This window comes from Dreissena polymorpha, chromosome 14 (genome assembly GCF_020536995.1).
Source record: "Dreissena polymorpha isolate Duluth1 chromosome 14, UMN_Dpol_1.0, whole genome shotgun sequence".
Classification (NCBI taxonomy): Eukaryota; Metazoa; Mollusca; class Bivalvia; order Myida; family Dreissenidae; genus Dreissena; species Dreissena polymorpha.
The window spans coordinates 14,401,317-14,423,112 of NC_068368.1; the positions used below are offsets into that span (position 1 = coordinate 14,401,317).

At 35.1% G+C, this 21,796-nt stretch overlaps 1 protein-coding gene and 1 long non-coding RNA gene across 3 annotated transcripts in view; one reads left to right on the plus strand and one right to left on the minus strand.

Annotated features, from left to right (window-relative positions):
• Positions 1-12,928, minus strand: part of LOC127858708 (putative cytochrome P450 120) — a 35,993-nt gene extending 23,065 nt beyond the window's left edge. Inside the window, exons 1-8 of one of the 2 annotated variants that reach the window (XM_052395941.1) lie at positions 12,833-12,928; positions 11,743-11,960; positions 9,007-9,253; positions 8,388-8,465; positions 6,202-6,286; positions 4,678-4,713; positions 2,827-2,957; positions 179-255 (exon numbers count right to left, since the gene is read on the minus strand). In XM_052395941.1, the coding sequence (XP_052251901.1) occupies positions 179-255; positions 2,827-2,957; positions 4,678-4,713; positions 6,202-6,286; positions 8,388-8,465; positions 9,007-9,199 (600 nt within the window). In that variant the 5' untranslated portion in view covers positions 9,200-9,253; positions 11,743-11,960; positions 12,833-12,928. Of the gene's footprint in view, positions 1-178; positions 256-2,826; positions 2,958-4,677; positions 4,714-6,201; positions 6,287-8,387; positions 8,466-9,006; positions 9,601-11,742; positions 11,961-12,832 lie in introns of those variants that run through there. The other variant, XM_052395942.1, reaches the window with a different exon arrangement.
• Positions 12,929-16,675: 3,747 nt separating this feature from the next.
• On the plus strand, positions 16,676-21,454 carry LOC127858966 (uncharacterized). The gene is made up of 3 exons (XR_008039211.1): positions 16,676-16,945; positions 17,344-17,501; positions 17,999-21,454. It is a non-coding gene; the product is annotated as an uncharacterized LOC127858966 (long non-coding RNA).
• Positions 21,455-21,796: the final 342 nt, after the last annotated feature.

A 21,796-nucleotide genomic window follows, 5' to 3' on the forward strand; every position in this document is an offset into this window, starting at 1 on the left:
CGGGAGCTGTAATTTTGTGACCGGCTAAGTAATTTCACAGCTCTTAAAGTCTCCATATAAAACGAATATAGGAAATAAAAATTTCACATCACTTTGCACAACTTTGCAAAATAATCCTGTCTTGGCATGGACTTTGCCATGTTGTTTGTCATGTGATTACCCCCTCTGTTACTAGTACCTTTGCATCCAATGCTTTACTGTATGTAGTCTCATTCATCATGGGTATTTTTACAGCAACAGGCACTGATATTATACCTGACAACAAGAGATCACAAAAGCGAATAAAAATAGCATAATGGTGCAACTTTAAGAACATAATAGCTTTATTTGAGATTCAATTCTTATATATCTAGTGATTGTGGAGTTTACTCTACATGAACTTTCCTTTGAATGTATTTTGTGATTGCAGTCAAGAGTGTGATACAAAGTAGATTGATGATAAAACAAGAGGGCCATGATGGCCCTGAATCACTCACCTGACTCATTAAGATCAGATGAAAACTATGACCTCTATTGTCTACACAATGTTTTTCTATGATTTGACCTAGTGACCTAGTTCCTGACTCTAGATGACCCAAATACAATCCCAATCCAGATTTCATCAAGATAAACATTCTGACCACAGTTCATAAATATTGGATGAAAACTGTGACCTCTATTGTCAACACAAGGTTTTTCTATTTATTTGACCTAGATTTTTACCCCAGATGACCCAAATACAATCCCACCCAGATTTCATCAAGAATTCTGACCAAATTTCATAAAGGTTGGATGAAAACTGTGATCTCTAATGTCTACACAAGGTTTTTCTATTATTTGACCTAGTGACCTAGTTTTTGACCCCAGATGACCCAAATAAAATCCCAACCCAGATTTCATCAAGATAAACATTCTGACCAAATTTCATAAAGATTGGATGAAAACTGTGACCTCTATTGTCTACAGAAGGTTGTTCTATTATTTGACCTAGTGACCTTGTTTTTGACCCCAGATGACCCAAATACAATCCCAAACCGGATTTCATCAAGATAAACATTTTGACCAAATTTCATCAAGATTGGATGCAAACTGTGACCTCTACTGTCTACACAAACAAATTGTTGACGGACGGACGCACGGACAAACGCAGGCACGCACAACAGACGCCGGACATCACACGATCACATAAGCTCACCGTGTCACTTCATGACAGGTGACCTAAAAATATGTGTCGGAGATAAACATGAACAGTTGTGGTTAAAATCCCATAGAAACAAGGGCTGTTTGTAAAACATGCATGCCCCCCTATATGGGCTATAAGTTGTAGTAGCAGCCATTGTGTGAATACGTTTTTTGTCACTGTGAATGGTGGTGGTGGTGGTGGTGGTGGTGTAGTAGTAGTAGTAGTAGTAGTAGTAGTAGTAGTAGTAGTAGTAGTAGTAGTAGTGGTAGTAGTAGTAGTAGTAGTAGTAGTAGTAGTAGTAGTAATAGTAGTTGTAGTAGTAGTAGTAGAAGTAGCAGTAGTAGTAGTAGTAGTAGAAGTAGTAGTAGTAGAAGAAGTAGTAGTAGTAGTGGTAGTAGTAGAAGTAGTAGTAGTAGTAGTAGTAGTAGTAGTAGTAGTAGTGGTAGTAGTAGTAGTAGTAGTAGTAGTAGTAGTAGTAGTAGTGGTAAAAGTAGTAGTAGTAGTGGCAGTAGTAGTAGAAGTAGTAATAGTAGACGTGGTGGTGGTGGTGGTGGTGGTGGTGGTGGTGGTGGTGGTGGTGGTGGTGGTGGTGGTGGTGGTAGTAGTACTAGTAGTAGTAGTACTAGTAGTAGTAGTAGAAGTAGTAGTAGTAGTAGTAGTAGTAGTAGTAGTAGTAGTAGTAGTAGTAGTAGTAGTAGTAGTAGTAGTAGTAGTAGTAGTAGTAGTAGTGGTAGTAGTAGTAGTAGAAGTAGTAGTAGTAGTAGTAGTAGTAGTAGTAGTAGTAGTAGTAGTAGCAGTAGCAGTAGCAGAAGCAGTAGCAGCATTACAAGACCAATACTTAAGAATGATCAAATGGGAAAAGGTAACCTAGCACTGGCAGTAAATATGGGGCTCATTTACAGGTCAGATTTGGAATCTCTGCTGTAAAATGAGATTTTGAATGAATTAAAGGGAGGCAAATCTGTAATAAAAAGAACATGCATAAACCGTAGTTGTTTCCCTTGTTTGAACCATGCTAAATCCTTACAAGTTTGGAAAGAATTGGATGAAAAATTTGGACTTCATTGCACAAACACCATTTCTCAATTCAAGGGGAGGTAATTCTGTACTTCATGGACCAATAATGCTCATTTTTTGTAGGGTTCGTGTCCTCATTGATATAAAGACACTGTGCAAATTTGAAAAGGATCGGACAAAAAATTTGGAAGATTTTTGAAAGTTTTCACAAAATAGGCAAAAACGAATAAACATGCAAAGTTCAACGAGCTCCTGCGGCCATGTTTTTTGACGAATCAAATTTCTTTGAACAACTTTTTCAGGGGAGCCCTCAAAGGTCATCCCTGTGAAACTTTTTGAAAATCTGATGAGCGGTTTCTGACAAGAAGATTTTTTAAGGTTTTTACCATATATGGTCATGGCGGCCATCTTGGTTATGCGATCAAATTTTTTTTTAACAATTCTTTTGTCCCATGACCTAGGGATGCTCCACATGAAATTTAGTTGAAATTGGCTCAATGGTTTAGTAGAAGAAGATGTTTACAAATTGTTTACAGACAGACGGACGGACGGACGGACGCCGGACGCTGAGTGATCACAATAGCTCACCTCGAGCTATCGCTCAGGTGAGCTAAAAAAATAGGAATAAGGGAATACAAAGGTGTTACCATGCCAATGGGTTACAGTAAGATCTGTCACTAAACTCGCATCTGATTGGCTGAAATCTAGGCCTAAGAACAGGCTCAGACAAATCTCGATGGCAAGTTTCTTGAACAACATGTATATGCAGACTGGTGCTCTGAAAAATGTGGTATGTATAAGAAATAATCTGAGAATTGTTCTGGGAAAACTAGGCTTGATGCATGTGCTTAAAAAGTTAAAAAGATTAGCTTGTGCAATCCGCACAGGCTAATCAGAAATGACACTTTGAGCCTTTGTGAAATTTTTTGAGTAAGGAAAGTATCTTTTAAACAAAAATATACTTTAGGTGTTGTTGTCCTAGATTAGCCTGTGTTGACTGCACAGGCTAATCTGGGACAACACTTTATGCACATGTTTTGAGCCCAGTTTCCACAGAACGAGACTCATTTAGTCTTAAGTATCTTTATTTACACTTAAATATATAGAACAGACATTTGGATGCCATCTGACAAAATGAATTATAAACAGGATTAAGACATGTACCTTGTTTTTTACCACACACTTTAATTTTGAAAAATAAAATGAAAATAATTATTGTTTTTAGATTTATAAGACTATTCTTGTACTGCCAGTATTTAATAATGTCCTTAATATGGATCAAGGAAAGTTAAAATAAACACTAGATAAAAAATATATCCTTGGGATACATATATACTTTTATTAAACAAAATTAACATTTCTGAGACGTTGATACCAAATCGATTTATTTTCAAGTCCATTACGTATTTATTTTTAAAATCTTGTAGTACCATTAAGAAAATCAAGTTACGAATATTATTTTTACATCGGTTCGTATCGATTTTTATTGAGTTCTTTTAGCGTGTTAAAGATCTTTTCGGTGCTTATATAGAATGGTTATCGGGTTTGTTATACAAAGCACATTTTTTCCAATAAAAGCGGCGTGTACAGTCTATCTGTCAAAAAACAATGGCGGTGCCCAGAGAGCGTCCTAAAAAACTGCAAAGCGTGCAAAAACACGCTTTTAACATATTGTACGCAAACTGAGCCGAAGTTGAATGCTAAGAAAGACATTATAGTAAAGATCTTATACGATGTTGTATGTTCAGTTGCTGACACAGTCGGAAAAGCTAAATAAATGCGACACGACGGGTCCAAACTTAAACAAAAAAAACAACATTGAACGAGTGAAAGGGACAATTCCGTGGCTAATCGTTGACAAGATTGAAGGGGAGACCCGCTTTAATTGTGAAATATGTAAAAATTCATCCAAGGCATGCAATCTAAGCACAGTTTGGGCATATAAAGGTATTTAAAAAATAAAATTGTATAATACTGAATAGACACTGTTGAACTCGTATAAATAAAGTTGCTAGTATGTTTATTTTGATTTTTTGCATAAAAATAACCATTATTATTTATTTTTAGGTCATTTAGAAAAGTTAAGAATTATTTTCAAAAACTTAGTAGTAATGTTAAGAATAAAATTTCAGAGTTAAGAATTATTTTTGAAAATCTGGTAGTAACGTTAAGAATTTCACAAAACCTTATCTGGAGCTCTGACACCTATCCAGTTTGACCCCATTAACCATTTGCTACTTAGATACGTATTTTGATGCCTTTGTAGTCCCTTAGAAAGTTAAATTTAATTTAAGACCTTTCTAACAAGATTCAAGTTTTAAAAGCTTCATTTCCAACCCTTAGATACTGATGAGCAGCATACAGAATAAAACCTGAACAGACTGTGAGTTACTGGCAGGCTGTTCTGGTTTTATGCTGTTTGCATATAGCCATTTTTACTTTGCTTCTGAGGGGTAAAGGGTTAAAGCTAGCAGTGAAGAAACAATCAGAATACTAACCCAGTAAGTATATCTTTAATGGCATTCTTCACGATTCTAAAACAAAGAAGTATGCATGCAAAAGATATAACAAACCAAATGGCTACCACAATGTTCTGTTAATTAAATCAAAGAGGAAGGAAAGTGACAATAAAGCCCTGGACATAAAACTGAGGGATAGTGTACTAAGTATCTACTGTATCTCATATTTGGAACTGTCTCCTGTATCTCATACAATCCCCTAAACCAAACAAAAAGTCTTCGACCTCTTTTTAGTGTTTAATTGCAGTTTGCAATTATTTGTTGCACAAGCACCATTCTGCTGATATAATATAATGTATTAAACATAACAAATATTTTGGCATCATTGTATAAATATAATAATCAAATTTTTACCAACGCAATAACACTAATTTCAAACAATCTTCAAAAGACAGTCACACCCAAAACATGGGCAATTATTATTAGTTTTATTGCCATAAATTCTTTGCCTCGGGTATAAAACGTAAGTGTAAAACATTCTGTTAGTGTCATACTTGATAATTTGTCATTTGCTTGTTTATTTACATGTTTTAATAAGTTTCAAACAAGAGATGTGTTTGTCAGAAACACAATGCCCCCTATTGCCCCGCTTTGAAATAATATTTCAATATATCATTTGGCAGTTTTAGAAATTATCTCCCTTTTAAAGCTTATTACTTCCCTTGGATTGTATTTTTTTACTTTTGACCTTGAAGAATGACCTTGACCTTTCACCACTAAAAATTACAGCTTCATGAGATACACATGCATACCAAATATCAAGTTGCTATCTTCAATATTGCAAAAGTTATCGCAAAACTTTAACTAAGGTTAAAGGTTTGGGACAGAATGACAGACAGACAGGCCAAAAACAATATGCCCCCGATCATTCGATCCGGGGGCATAAAAATCGGTTAATTACATATGTATTAATTATATGTTCATTGAACACTTTATATTTACGTTGTAATTTTTTGGAAACCTTCCTCTGCACAATTTCCCATCCGAATTTGCTAATGTTACCATGGAGTGTTTCAATGTTTATCAATATGTTCAAGTAGTTGTACAGTACACAGCCAGACAGCCGTGCATAGAGGACAGGAAACTGCTTATGTTGCGGGGGCCCTCAGGCCTCCCATGAATCTTGTATTTGTGTCTGGTTCTGTGAAAATTGGGCAAATTGCATGTGCGTAAAGTGTCATCCCAGATTAGCCTGTGCAGTCTGCACAGGCTAATCAGGGACGACACTTTCCGCTTTAATGGTATTTTTCGTTTAAAGGAAATCTCTTTTTACCAAAAATCTAGTTTAAGCGTTAAGTGTCGTCCATGATTAGCCTTTGCGGACTGCACAGTCTAATCTGGGACGACACTTAACGCACATGCATTATGCCCCATTTTCTCAAAATAAGACACATTTTACAGAAAGCGTTTGTATTAAAAATATATCAACAAAAATAAACCTCAATGAAAACTTTGTGGACTTGTGCACGTTATTGTATTCCACCAACTACGTTACAATTATACCTGTCTATATCCGACTGGTATGTTTTTATTGCATCGACTGTAAACAACTCGCTAAGTGCATCCCGAAGCCCCGTTGAGAAATCTCCTGAAACATGTTTGTAAAACTCATAAAACAAAGCAATCTGTTTCTCAAAAGATTTTCTTCTATATTGAACAATAATTATTTTGCCCATGATGTTATAAACATAATATAAGGCATATAAATATGAAATTATGTTTCATACACGTATATTTTGTTTGGTGATTGGTCAACTTAAATGTCACATGGAAAGAGTATGCAGATCATGTAGGTAATATCATTATTAACCCATTTATGCCTAGTGGACTCTTCCCATCCTTCTACATTGGGTCAATTTATTTCCAAAATTAGGGATGTCTAGTTTATTTATTTCTATATTTAGAATATTTCTTACAGAAATTCCTTTAAGCAAACAACACAGACCCTGATGAGACGCCGCATCATGCGGCATCTAATCAGGGTCTACGCTGTTTGCCAAGGCCTTTTTTCTAGACACTAGGCATAAATGGGTTAACAGACCAATAACTGGTATTTATCTAATAAACAAATAAACAATCCTCAGTTAATTAATTTTGTCCATAATTACAAAGTATTTTTAATGCTCTAGGAAAATGGGGAAAAATACATGTGAATAAATTGTCGTTCCAGAAGCTCTGTGCAGTCTTAACAGGCTAATAAAGACCAACACTTTCCACTTTCATTGTATTTCTCATAAAATTAAAGGAAGTCTCTTTCTTATTACAAATCTAGTTTAGGTGGAAAGTATCGGTCTCTGATTAAACTGCGCACACTTAACAGGCTAATCTGGGGCGACACTTTACCCACATGTTTTTAACCCAGTCTTTGAGAACAAGGCCTATTTTAATACAAGAGCACCGCCTTGCTGGTGCAGACCGCTCATCTTTTTTCTTTTTAAAGGTGAAGGGACTCTCAATTTCAATCACAAAGGAGAGGGGGGTGGAGTGAAGAGGGGTGAATAGTGTGGGGGTGTGGACATTAAATTACATTATTTTCCAAAAATGCGAAAAAAAAATGCAAAAAAAATAATTTTGGGGGGTGTGGGGGGGTGGGTGGGGGGGAGGGGATTCTTGGGTGCGATGGTTGGACGGTATTTCAAAAATAAAATAATAAAAAAATATATTTGTTTTTTAACCGTTTCAAAAAAAAAAAAATTGGGGGTGGGGGGGTGGGGGGGGGGTATAGTGTGAGGGTGTGGTGGTCATTTGTGAGATGATCTTAAAAAAAAAAAAAAAAAAAAATAGGGGGGGATTCAGGGGGGGAGGGGGGGGGGAGGCACGAGGGATGGTTTGGGTGGAGTCTATTGTGATATGTCAGGTAAGAGTAGTTTTGTCAAAGTATCATTCAAATCTAATCATAAATAAAGAAGTTATGGCAATTTTAGCAAAAGTTAATAATTTGACCTTGAGATTCAAGGTCATTCAAAGGTCAAGGTAAAATTCAACTTGCCAGGTACAGTAACCTCATGATAGCATGAAAGTATTTGAAGTTTGAAAGCAATAGCCTTGATACTTTAGAAGTAAAGTGGATCGAAACACAAAATTAAACCATATATTCAAAGTTACTCAGTCAAAAAAGGGCCATAATTCCGTAAAAATGACAACCAGAGTTATGCAACTTGTCCTTTTACTGTACCCTTATGATAATTTGCGAGTGTTCCAAGTATGAAAGCAATATCTATGATACTTTAGGGGTAAAGTGGACCAAAATACAAAACTTAACCAAATTTTTAATTTTCTAAGTATAAAGGGCCCATAATTCCGTCCAAATGCCAGTCTGAGTTACATTACTTTGCCTGCACAGTCCCCTTATGATAGTTAATAAGTGTTGCAAGTATGAAAGCAATAGCTTTGATACTGTAGGAATAAAGTGGACCTAAACACAAAACTTTACCAAATTTTCAATTTTCTAAGTATAAAAAGGGCACATAATTTTGTCAAAATGCCAGTCAGAGTTACATAACTTTGCCTGCCCAGTCCCCTCATGATAGTAAGTAAGTGTACCAAGTTTGAATGCAATAGCATTGATACTTTCTGAGAAAAGTGGACCTAAACGCAAAACTTAACCGGACGCCGTCGCCAAGGTGATGACAATAGCTCATAATTATTTTTTTTTAAATAGATGAGCTAAAAATTGGCAGATAACTTACCATCTGTAAACAAAATATTTTCACCATAGATTTCTTCCATGAATTGCTTGTAGCCCAACTCTAACTTATCACTGTGTTCTGAAAATATTTATCATTTCATTTTGTGAAAAATTAAACTTAAGGAAAATATTATTATTATTTAACATATACAACAGCATTTAACTATTCAAAACTGTAAAAAAAAAATGTGTGAAACAAGCAATTTTAATCTCATCTATATGAACAAAACAAATCAAAAAGCAACCATGTCACTAGTGGTTGAACTTGCCTTAATACTGGCAGAACAAATCTATTGTAATTAATAATATACTATATTATATATTCCATAAAGTGCATTTTAAACAAATAATATATTTTAACTAAGAAGTAAAGGAGCTTGTGAAATTCTGGGGAAAAAAATGTATGCTAAACTGCATTATTCATTCATAAAACTGAATAATGTTCTTTGTGGCATAATATTAATTTTCTATTCAGTTCTAGCTCTTTTGAGCAAACCCCAGATCATTTTCAAAAGTAGAAAATGTCTGTATTATTTTTTATTTTATTTATCATAAACTTAACTGTTCTTGCCTCAAATCTGAACATTAATTAAAATACATGCATACACACGTAGGCTTACCATTCAACAATTCATGAACAACTTTATTTGACCCGACAAACACTGTTGGCTTGTTCAAAAATCTCGTCAGAAAAACACGAGACTTGTTGTCTGCCATACGTTTCATAAGGAATTTGACAGGATTCTTGTAGAATTCATAAGACTTGTCGCCAAGCAACGGAAGACCTGCAGTGCCTGGAGCACTCTTGGCCATCTTGAGTCCAAACTAACCTTGTTGACATCTATCTCAAATACATTTGGCCCGTTTCTACAAACAAAACCAAGTTTGACAGAGTCATAAATTATTTGTTTATGTTGTTCAATTTAATGTTACCCTTTCCCACTTGGTAGCAAAGTGAAAATGGCTAAATTTGCAGTCTGTTCAGGTTTAATGCTGTTTGCTGCTCATAAATATCTAAGGGTTGGAAATGAAGTCTTTAAAACTTGAAACTAATAAGAAAGGTCTTTATCAAATTTAACTTTCTGAAGGACTACAAATGCGTAAAAATACGTATCATAATGGTAAATCAGGGGCGTCGAAAGCAAATTGACATTGGGGCAGCGGAGGGGTGGGTATGGAAGGGTGTATCCCCCTCCCGTTGGTGGTGGTCCGGGGGCCTCACACGGATTTTTTTTTTAATTTAGCATCAAATGGCGCATTCTGGTGCGTTTTTATGCCTGATACCTGACCTTCTACAAGTCTATTGTAGACATATTCTGAATGACAAAAGTTGTGACAGACAGACAATTGACGGAGAAGTGATCTCTATATGTCGCAGTTTGTACTTTGTAGCAGGAGACACAACGATAGGGATCATGTGGGTTGAAAGAACATTCTCCGGGATTTTTATCCCGAAATTCCGTTTTGGAAATTTGAAATTTATTAGTTTGTTTGGAGAAGACATATTGAAATGACACACAAAAGTGGTAAAAACATTAAATAAGTTTTTTTTTAATTATCTATTTATTTGAGTTATTACAATTAATTCAGGTATCTTGAGGTATCTTTAATTTGTGATAATTAAGGACTATTGGATATCGGCACATTTGTTTCATGTCATACTTTCCTTTATATTAATAAAAAGAAGCAAATGCTTGGATCATACCGACAATTAAAGATTCCCAGGTTTAATTACTCAAAAATAAAGGGATTATCGTTATAAAAGAGACCGATCAATTAACAACATAATTGACAGGTACATTACCGCGGGCGGGTGATGACAATCAACAATACACGTGTCATAACCGCTAAAGCGTGATTACCTTGCTTCGTGGTAAAGATATTTTCAAATATACGGGTATTGAAATGAAAAAAAAAATGAAAAAATGGTCTTTTCCGAAATTTAATTTTTGCCGAAAATATTGGGGCGGCGGCCGCCGCCCCTGCCGCCCCAGCTCCGACGCCTCTGTAAAGGGTTAAACTTAAATATTAGCCTCCATTGCATCTTAAGCCGTAGACTTGATGAAACGCTCTCAAGTCCTGGGTACAATCAGTAATTGATGTCTTTTAGGAGGGTTTAAAGAAAGCTTTCACAGTGGGGTTTCAACCGCTGACCTCACTTAGCAGTCACCATATCTATTACGCCACGGTGGCCCACTGTTTATGAATATTGTTTTAACAGTCATAGTGGAAATGAATGTATACCCAACTTTTTGCAATAAGTGAAACTAAACTATATATACAACATGATCTTTTATTAACAAGGCCTAGATCAGTGTTAACAAGTCACAAAAGCATGATTTTAGGTCACAACTTCTAATAATTAACTTACTCTGACTGACTTTGTTTTAATTACGGGGAAAATATCAAATAATTCAGCCGCGAAAACTTTTTATTAGCAAAAAGTGATTTGTTTTTCTTTGTTCAAATAGACGAAAATCCCGTGATTATCAAGATGGCGACGTCCATGCCGAGGCAGGTATTTTTTGCCGTTTTATAACTTTTATTACTTGTACAACTTTATATTACTTTTGAAATTTCACTCAATTTCCAGACATAATAGCAAGAAAGTTACTGGCGTTATTGTCATTATAATACTCGCTTTATATATCGCCGCGAAATTTCTTTAATTAGGGGGCACTTCTCCGGGTCATCAATTCTGACAGGGGGGCAGTTCTCCGCCCCTTATTAATCAGCAGGGGGGCAGTTCTCCGCCCTATAAAAAAACAGCGAGGGGGCAGTTCTCCGCCCAGTGAAAAATCTTTGGGGGGGCAGTTCTCCGGGGGGGCACTTCTCCTGGTAAGTCAAACAAAAATAACCTTATTTACCGGCATCCTTACCAGTCATAATGTAAAGTGTTCCATAAATATATATCGGCCCTTATTCATATTCATTGGCATCGTTCAAGGACCGATGGACTTTTACAGAGAGCGCTTTGATTAATCCTTATAAAATTGGGCCGTGCTCTGTGAAAAGAGGGTTGAATGCAACTTTTTAAATATTTTTAGATTGAATAAAGTCTCTTCTTAGCAAAAGTCCAGTTAAGGCGGAAAGTGTCATCCCTGATTAGCCTGTGCCGACTGCAAAGGCTAATCTGGGACGACGCTTTACGCACATGCATTAAAGCCCTTTTTCACAGATTACAGCTCAATTGTATTTGATAAGATTCAGCTCGAACTTGGTTAAAACTGGAATTCTTCACACAAAAATACCTCTATCTTAATAATCATATTTGACCAAATTCAGTCACCTTTCTTCCAAAATAAAGCTTATGTTAAGAGAATAATTTTAAAGCAATTATAGGGGGAAATACATACTATCTGATCTAATAAATGGATCAGATTTTTTATCCCCAAACTGGCCTTTAAACATCACTGTCTCCTGTGTACTGGCACCCTTCTGTGGTCACAGTGCACCAATCCCTGGCACCCTGCTGTGGTCACAGCGTAGTAAACCCTGACACCCTGCTGTGGTAACAGTGTAGCAAACCCTGACACCCTGCTGTGGTCACAGTGCAGCAAATCCCGAGATCTTTCTGTGGTCAAAAAATGCAGAAACACTGATTGACTGAGATCAATACACTGCTTAAATTGAATCAGTGAACTTAACCATTCGTTAGTCAGCTGAGAGATAATATGGCATATATAAATAAAGATTTTTTGGCGGACCCCATGGAAATGTCAGACATTCGATCCTCTTTAAATCAGGCTTTTTAAGGTAGATGTTTACAGATTTTTGTATATTTTAAAAAAGATATTAAATATGTCTACTGACAAACAAATAATGTTCTTAATAGTCCTATCATTTATGAAAGCAATAAAAGCGTATCATTTGAACCTGGAACCTAATGCGCTACAACTGTGACAAGCACATACTTATTTGATTAGTGAAAAATAAGCGCTATCTTATTACTCGGTATATTTTCCAAATTATCGAGAAACAGCTTTACAATTTATTATTTTCCCATCTCAAATTTAAAGGTTATAAATAAATGAAGATTATAAACATTTGTCTTAGGATGTGTTATAATTTTAATTAAAATATAATGTGTACATAATTGTTGAATGCATGACAATTATTTTGAAAATCATCCAACATTTTTGAATTTTTTTTTTTGCAATTTCGTCAATTTACCAAAACGTGAAAAGGTCCCTTTAAGAATAGTGTTTACGGTACATGGGGGACTATCCACAATAGCTCACCTTTGAAGGAAGAATTAAGGTGAGCAGAAAAAAAGTATTATTTAGAACTTCAATTTGAAGTTCGTTCAAAAAATACAATAATTAAAAATAATGAATTTCAATGATACGCTTACAGGTTGTACATAAAACAATGTAAACTCTGGTTCTTTAAGATTTGAACAGAGACGTAGAGAACAGTTATCTACGTCTCTGATCTGATTCTTACTCCTATAAATATGAGGTCGATTTACATCGGTAGATTACGTCTAATTACTTGGACTAATCTGATTCTGTGACTGTTAAAACATACCCTCAATATCCGGGTAATTTATTAATGTCATAACCAATGTATTTTTGATACAAACACGTTGATTCGTCAATTTACAAAAGGTTAACAAACACTCAACGACAGGTGTTATTGCTATTTATAGTTTATAATGGAATCCCGGACAATCGCTCCCACGGATAATCGCTCCTACGCTAATTTTGACAAGGCGGACAGTCGCTCCTACGTTGGTTTGACAACCCGGACAGACGCTCCTACATTATTTTGACAACCCGGAGAGTCGTTCCTATATTATTTTGACAACCCGGACCATTGTTCCTACGTAATTCCTATCAGGGATATTATTTTATAAATTACGTTTATTGGAATAAGTACCGATTTTGCGAAATGAATAAAATATAAAAACAACATAAGAGGTTGAAATGTTGGTCTTTATTTAACTTGTTTATATATTATTATGCACACGGATGTACAGAAAGGAAATATGCACATATTAACATTTATATTATACATATAGATTTAGACACAATGAAATATGCAAAACAAAACACATAAACACGAAAAGAAACACATATGTATATTTATACACACGGCTGGATATATAAAAGTCAATAATGGTTATTCACAACATATCCTAGTGCCCGAGACGAATTCGACGTCCAACACCCGCAAGGTCCGTCCAACATGCCACATATGTAACGAATTTCTTCATCCTCCTTAATTGTAGATACTTGCAAGCCCCTCAGTCAAGAAACTGTAACCTATAGTTATTAATTAATTTAAATCACATTGATCTGCTCATGTTGAATCGGCTTAATTACTGTTAACAATTTAGGTAAATTTAATTTTCGGCTTATTAATTATAGGTGTTAACCTTTGATCGGCGGTTACTATGTTTTAATGTTTCGCATCTAACTTTATATTGCCGTGGTGTTAAAATAATGAAGGAGCGACTCTCCGGGTTGTCAAAAGAATGTAGCAGTGATTGTCCAGGTTGTTAAAATAATGTAGGAGCGTCTGTCCGGGTTGTCAAACCAACGTAGGAGCGAATGTCCGCCTTGTCAAAATTAGCGTATGAGCGGTTGTCCGTGGGAGCGATTGGTATTATTGACAATGTATTTAAATGAAGAGACTCCTCTTCACTGGTTAAATTATAAGTTTTATATACTTGATCTTGTTAAATGTGCATTATTTGAATCTAATAAATCAAACACACAGATTCTGAATAAGCAATACTAGTTGATTACATGAACCAACGATTTATCGATCCCTGTTTATTGATATATGTTTTGTCAGACACAACAAGTTCAACCGCAATATTATAAATCCATATACAGTACATCTTTTAGAAATAACAATAATCTCATTGAAGCAATGTTTTCTTGTCTAGATACAGCATTTCATACAAATATTGACAAAAAATCTAATTAAAACAAAAGCATATTACTCGCTGTCGAAACAGACGCGGTGTCAACAAGGATGTCACAATTTTCTGACGCGGTCTTTGCAAAACAGTGAGACAGATGGCAGAGCTTGATTAAACATTTTCAATGTGGCACATTCCAAAACGGTGGCGAAAATATAAATTGTATGTCTGTTATCCAATGTTATTTTCAAATGTATACTTGTAATATATCAGAAACAAGATGATCGTGATTTATTTGTATGATTATTAATGCGGTTTACTATATATGCCGTCAACTTGCCTACGTCATACGCTCATATATACAATCTCTTCAAATACGCAAAGACATGTTTTAATTCAGTTTAAATTTATGTCATGAAAGAATGATTTCAAAGGAATTTCAGCGACATTTTTTTTAAATGTCGTCTAATAATGCTATACAATAAACATCTTTTATTCATTTGCAACTCTTGAAAACTCAGAAAAACAGTTTTTTTTAGAAATCAATATACACTATAAAAGACGACTTCAGTAGGCAACACTGAACAGAACAGAACAGAAGGTTTATTCGTATGACTTGAACAAGTCTAGTTCATCGTTATACATACAAAACTGATAATATATATGCAAGAACCATGTGCATAGCAATGCGAAAGCGACAAAAATAGTATAAAAAATGTGTTATGCCAGTATATTACTCAACGTTTGCATTTAATGTCTCAGTTCTCATTGTAAAAGCATTTTTCAATATTTCGGGAGATTCGTTAGAAATTTAGTGTTGGTATTTGTTAATAAATGTATGCATACTAGGTCGGTTAAAATAGAATTTGTCGATATATAGTTTTCTAATATTGGTATAAAGAGGACATACAATGACAATATGATACTCGTCCTCGATATCATTTGAGCTACATATACTACATCTACGTTCGTTTTAAGGAATACAAGTACTTTATGTTTCCCACAACACTTACACTTGTTATAATTTCTCATTTTTTTAATCGACGGATTGAGTCAAAATTCGGGATAAACGTCTAAAACAAAACAACAACATATTTTAAAAGCTCCTATAAACTTATAATTAAAACCATCAACAGCTGTGCAGTCCGCGAGGGGTAACCAAGGACGACACTTTTTCCGGCTTAACTGGATTTTTGCAAAGAAGAGACATACTCTAAGCGAAGAATACCATACAAGCGGAAAGTGTTGTCCCTAAGTAGCCTGTACGGGCTGCACAGGCTAATCTGGGACGACACTTTACGCACATGCATGAAATCCCGTTTTCACAGAGCATTGCCCATTATTTTACCATAATGAAGATAATGCCGGAAGCTTTTCATTGCGGCAACAAATAAATTTAACTTGTTAAATGTTCCGGTGCGCACACCCTTTTAAGTAATACAATTTTAAACTCAAAGAAATTTAAAAAAAAAAAATGTTAGATTTTTAATTGATGTCGGTAATTTATTGTTAAGGTTTGGTGATTTTATCAGGTCGCTTTTCGAGATCTGTCCGAAGGCAAACAAGCTCAAGAAAAAAACTCGTTTGTATATGTATTAGTTTAGATGTCTGTATATCTTTACCGATCCCATCATTTATATGATTCCCTACGGCATTTAATGTAGAAAATTATGTTTAAAATAACTTCATAGAACACTGTAGATTTTTATTAGCATATACTCTTTATTACACAAATACAATTATGAATTTAACTCGTTTGAAGATATGTATGACAAATATTAATTATAAATATTTATGAATTTGTTCATTTTAAAATTAATTTATACATACAATGCTATAAACGATACATATTCAGATACTTAACAATTTAAATTAAACCCCCGTCATATTTTCCCTATTAAAAACAACATTTTCCCTGTTAAAACCATATTAGCATCTGCATGATAAAAGTATACTAATTTATATATTGTCTGTGCTCGTATGTCAAATATAAACTGACCACGTCGCAAGCTTAACCCATTTTTGCCTTGTGGACTCTCACATCCTTCTAAATTGTAATCTTTTGTCAAATGGTTATTTTTATTATTTACAAGATCTCAACTTCATGCGGAAAGCAAAATGCACCCAAGCCGCGTTTGACACTTCTTCACACAAGTGCATTAGAGCATTAAACAAATAAACGCATAATCAGACGGTTCTCATCTTGATAGGTAGTCATCAATTAACGCAATCTGTCAAAATGCATTATAATTACACAGTTTATTGCAGTTTTTATCAGGCAGGTCAAACTAATTATAGAAATTAAGTCGGTCAGTGCGAGCACAAAAATAGCTCTCATGCGTATTGGCCAACAAAGTCACTTGACTACTTTAAACTCATCCGATTGGCTTACGCATCATTGTTTTGTTAGCGATGTAGACGTAAAAACAAGGCGAAGCGACTGTCAGCAACCTTTCAACATTTTCTTCTCATTTCTCATCTTAGTTAACGTTTAAGTTTAGGGATTTTATCGAAAAAAGGAAAACAACTAACCAGCGTTATTAAACCAGCATTTTTTAGGCAATTTGAAAAAGGTTAACTGGGAAAAAAAACGAAAAGGACGTCACCCAGTTGATATTCTGTCAACAACAAAGAGACGCCATCTTTGAAATATTTTTTCGGAGGATAACAGGACGGGACATAAGCTTGTAAGTCGTTATTACATTTGTATTTCTTGAAGATTAACTATCATTGTATACTAAACCGTATCTTTTGTTTGATATTATCATCAGCATGTCTTACGGTATGTGCGGAAACGAATTCTGCAATTTCTGGCCAGGTTCTTTTAATGCCCGAGGATGGGGACAACTTTTCTTTTATAAAACAGATAGGAGGGATAAAATACCAAACATTATTTTGTGGGTAACGTGAAGGTATATCAGCAGGCCTCTCATTCATTGACCCCATAAGGTTTAGATTTCTCAAAGGTTGATATTGCCTTTTTGGGAAGCAATAATGTATTCTTTATTCAAAATAAGAACCAGTGTGTGCCTCTGTTGAGATAATGTCAAATGATGAGCACTAGCTTTTAAATTTGTGTTTACAGTCCGACGAGTCCTGGTGAAAGTCTAGTCATTGTTCATTCGAAGTAATGACTTGGTCAGGCAACATGAAGCCTAGGGAAACAGGGAGACGCGCCGGTAGAAGGCGAACCAGCAGCGGGAGCTCAAGGGGTTCACCCTCGCCAAAACTGTTGGAGGAGCGGTAGGCATTTCACCTTTGATGTTTGATGAATCATTGATGACATGACTTAGACCAATTTGTTCTTGAAATAGGGAAATTAGAGTAATGTTTTTTTTAGCATTACCCACATTCTTCACATTTTCATTGATTTGTTTTATGTCACCTTTTGTAGAAGTCAGGATATAGCAGTCAAGCTATGTGGATGTGTTTTGTGTCCGTCTGTCGATACCTGTCTTTGTCAGATATTGACGGGTTTCAAAATAACTGCACACATGTTAAACATGTAACGCGTAACACCCCTTTCTCTACCTTAAAGATCAAAGTCACACATAAAAGTCAAAGATTAATTAGTTCATTAGCTTGTTCAGACTGTAACTTTGTCATGCATCAATCACGCAATTTGTCATAAATCAAATCTGAGGGTAATGTTCTTAAAGGCCACATGACTTGTTTTTAATCAGCAACTAGATAAAGTTGTTTCAGTGTATTTTATAGAGAAAATCTTTGGTCTATAACAGATGCAGTCCAGTAGAGGGTACAGAATTACCATTTTTTGCAAGACCTATGTTGTCAACATTGAGGGTCTCTCCTCCACCCAGGCCTGCTGATGCGACCTGTTCAAGGTCACCATCCCCTGAAGGGAACGCATACGCTGGGGCCAAGTTCCATGACCCCCCTTCACCAGAGTTCCTTCCAAAGCCCCCATCACACTGGTTTTGTTTCACTGCAGCCCCTGAACAGCCTGTGAGCGGCTGTAGTGACATATCGAGTCAGTTGAAAATGCTGCTCAAGGTGGCGCCACCAACAATGTAGGAAGTGGTTATTTTGTTGATGGACTAGATAACAAATTGAAATCATTCCACATTTCATTATTCATTTTTCATTGATAAAACATTGTAGAGCGATTCTCATGAGTCAGTATTAATTTCATAGCCATTACAGATATCATGAGTCTTGTTATGCATTCATTTCACATTGTCATGTATTTCATTCATTAAGTGATATTTCACTGTTCCTATTAAATATTTTCTTTCTTTCCATGCAGATTGTAAAGTTTGAACTAAAATGGGACAAGAAAAAGCAATCCACAATAAACAGAACAAGGCAGATTTTTAATTTGCAAAATATTGTGTTTGAATTTATTCACTTGAAATTACAGAGTAAATTTGTGTTATGTTTTCATTTTTTAAGTAAATACAACTGAGTAGATTTGTGTAATGTTACAATCCTCTTTTTAATGCCACTGATTGTTTATATTCATCTTTATATTTAAAGGAAAAGAAAGTTTTAACTTAATTTTATGCATGTTTTAGACCTTGCCACATTTTTTGGCCTTCCATTTTAGTTTAAACTATTTTATTTTATTTCTTTCACATTTCACTACTTGCTGACTCCTTGTGATGAATTCTATTGTACGCAATTTTATTGTTAAACTCTTTCAAGGGCTGAAATATCGGTGACGGTAGAAGCGATTCTTTCACCTCGCTATGTGCAATATTGTTTGTACAGAAATCGTCAAATATTTGTATATTCAAATATTTTTTATGTTTAGATTTTTAATATTTTAAACATGAAACTCTGTTTTTAGTATGGTGCATTTATTTGAGAAATGTCAGTGATGACATTTGTTTACAGAGGGTATTTGTTAAGTTGATGCTAAAGAAATTACGAAATCTGGGTTGATATATAGTTGATTTTTGTTATAATATTTTTTGTGTGTGTGCTAATGCAGCAATTGTGCCAGATGTTGTCAGGTGATCAGATGATCTCAACTGTTGTTATGTGTGGAAAATAATGTTAAGATGGAGAGCTTGTGTGCAACATCATTTGACATCTACTTGATTATTTATTACTTAACATAAAGTGTGCTTTACTTTTTGAAGGGGTTGGGAAATTAAATTTAAGTATGGTTTCATTTTATCTTACAAATTTGATGTTGCACAATGTTTGGGTAATGTGCTGGGAAAAAAGCAAGGAAATGGTCTTTGTTAACCTTACAGTTGGTTTTATTCTATTATCTGTGTATTTTGTGCTTTATGTAGATATTATATTTCTATTTTTCAGGAATTTCGGTGTAATTGTCTTTGATTTTGTTAAGAGAGCGTCTTTTGAGGGAAAACTTTTATAAATTGTGTAGGGAACTTTAAACATAGGGATTCGAATAAAACTGTGGAATTTAAATAACAGAAAAGCAATGACTGAAAATTCCTGGAACAGAATGTTTATTCAAGCTGAAGTTACAATAAATCGAATAAAATGCACGAAATGTTTTGGATAACTATTTCCTTCATTTTATATGTTCATTTATTATAATTCTTAGAATGAATAACTGAGGTAAATTATTACTTACCAACTGATATTGATTCTCTGTTTTGAAACTCGGTCGGAAAAATACATATCAAAGTCTGACACATGTGCTGATCTTAAATGATTTCTTTGACTGATTAATTTATAATATTTGGATTTTGTATTTAAAATCAAGGCTTAACATATATTTTTTGAACAACTTCCACATGTATAATTATAACAGCTATTTAAAATTGATTTACCATGTTGAAATTATTCATTTACCAATGAATTTGATTAAACAATCTCTCACAGATATTTTAGACACAAATATCTTTTGTCCAAGCCTTGATTTGTTCTTGGTATCTTCAGCTTGACTATTTTGTTATAGATTTATTTTGTATCTAAAATTGTGATATGATTTTAATGCATATGACAGTTCTAGTTTTGATTGCATGTTCAAATTGTACAAAACAACATATTTTGGTCTAACGTGATAAATGCTTGAGTATTTGTAAATCTTATGAAAAAAAGTACATTACAGTGTTAACATAAGTTCTAGAGACAAACCAAATCTAAACATATTCCATAAGATTTTATTTAAGATTCTTACAGACCTTGTCAGACCATTGTTAAGAACTCTTTTTGTTCTGTTGTCATATTTGTATTGTATTGTCTCGGTGCAGCATTGTTACTTACCCACAGCTGTGTGTGAATGATTCGAACACTACCCTATACTCCAAGGCTGGTTTGTTGAAAAGGACTTGAATCCACGGATACAGCCAGCTTGGGTCCATTGAATACTCGCTAACCCTGACATGATGGTAGTGGCATCTAGCCGCTACCCACCGAGCTGTGGAAGTTTGAAGGATGTCTTTCATAGGGTATGCTGCCAAGAGTTGTGTTCATTCATCATTTGTGCATTTGAACTGTCCTCTTTGTAGAATGCGGCCATATTTACTACGACAAAATGTGTTTTGTCTTCAGGGATGTAATATTCACCACGAGACTTTGTAGGAATAAACGTTCTTATCAGGGATTATTTTGTGAATCCAGAATTTGGTGTCAAACACCTATGGAATGCTAGAGCATTTTTGGAAATGGAACTCTTTATCTAGCACGAGCGAATGATGTCACTATTTGGATATAATTGGAGATGTAAATAATCTCGGAAAAGTGTTTCACGAAAGGCTTAAATATGGATTGTTCAGCGAGATTACATAACACAGACGTGTTTACTCCTTCAGTGATGTCTTTATCGACCAATTTGCATTGATCTCAGTTATGGAAATGAACTGTATCGACTGTTACAGCCTGCTTGCTTGCCAGTTAAGTAGAGCTTAACTTATCCACCCATGCAAATTACGAAGAATCTTGTGAAGCAACGTTATTGTTCAGATAGACAAACGAGTCTCATGTGAAAAAAGGTGAATAAAATACGGATTATATGAACGGATGAAATGTTTATTGTGGAAAATTTCAGAACGATGAACAGTGTTATTGCTATTGTGCAAGTCCTTAATGTGATAAAGCAGAGTTTCAAACAATACATGTTTTGTACAGACGGGAAAGAAATCACTTCTACCGACCCGTGGATACTTCAGCCCAGGGATTCATCACAACGCGTCAGCGTCCTATCGTCGACCTCTCCGACCTCTCTCTTCCGACAGCCAGAACCTCCTTCTACCTTTCTTCTATCAGGGCCCTCTTCAGGGCCCGCCAATACTTCGAAAGAAGTATCTTGAAATTGTCACTTGCACTGTTGATTCAGTGCCCCGCCATCATGCTTGGCATGTGGTGGAAACCGTGTTTGTTGTTTATCTCCCCCGGCCCTTTGTTAAATTATAAAATTAAGTCTTCAAGCCAAGAACATTCCCAACAACCCGGGGCTGGGAAATGTTTTTTTGACTACTTTAAATTAATTATTTTATGTCCCCCTTCGAATAAGAGGGGTATATTGTTTTGCACATGTCGGTCGGTCCGTCCACCAGATGGTTTCCGGATGATAACTCAAGAACGCTTACGCCTAG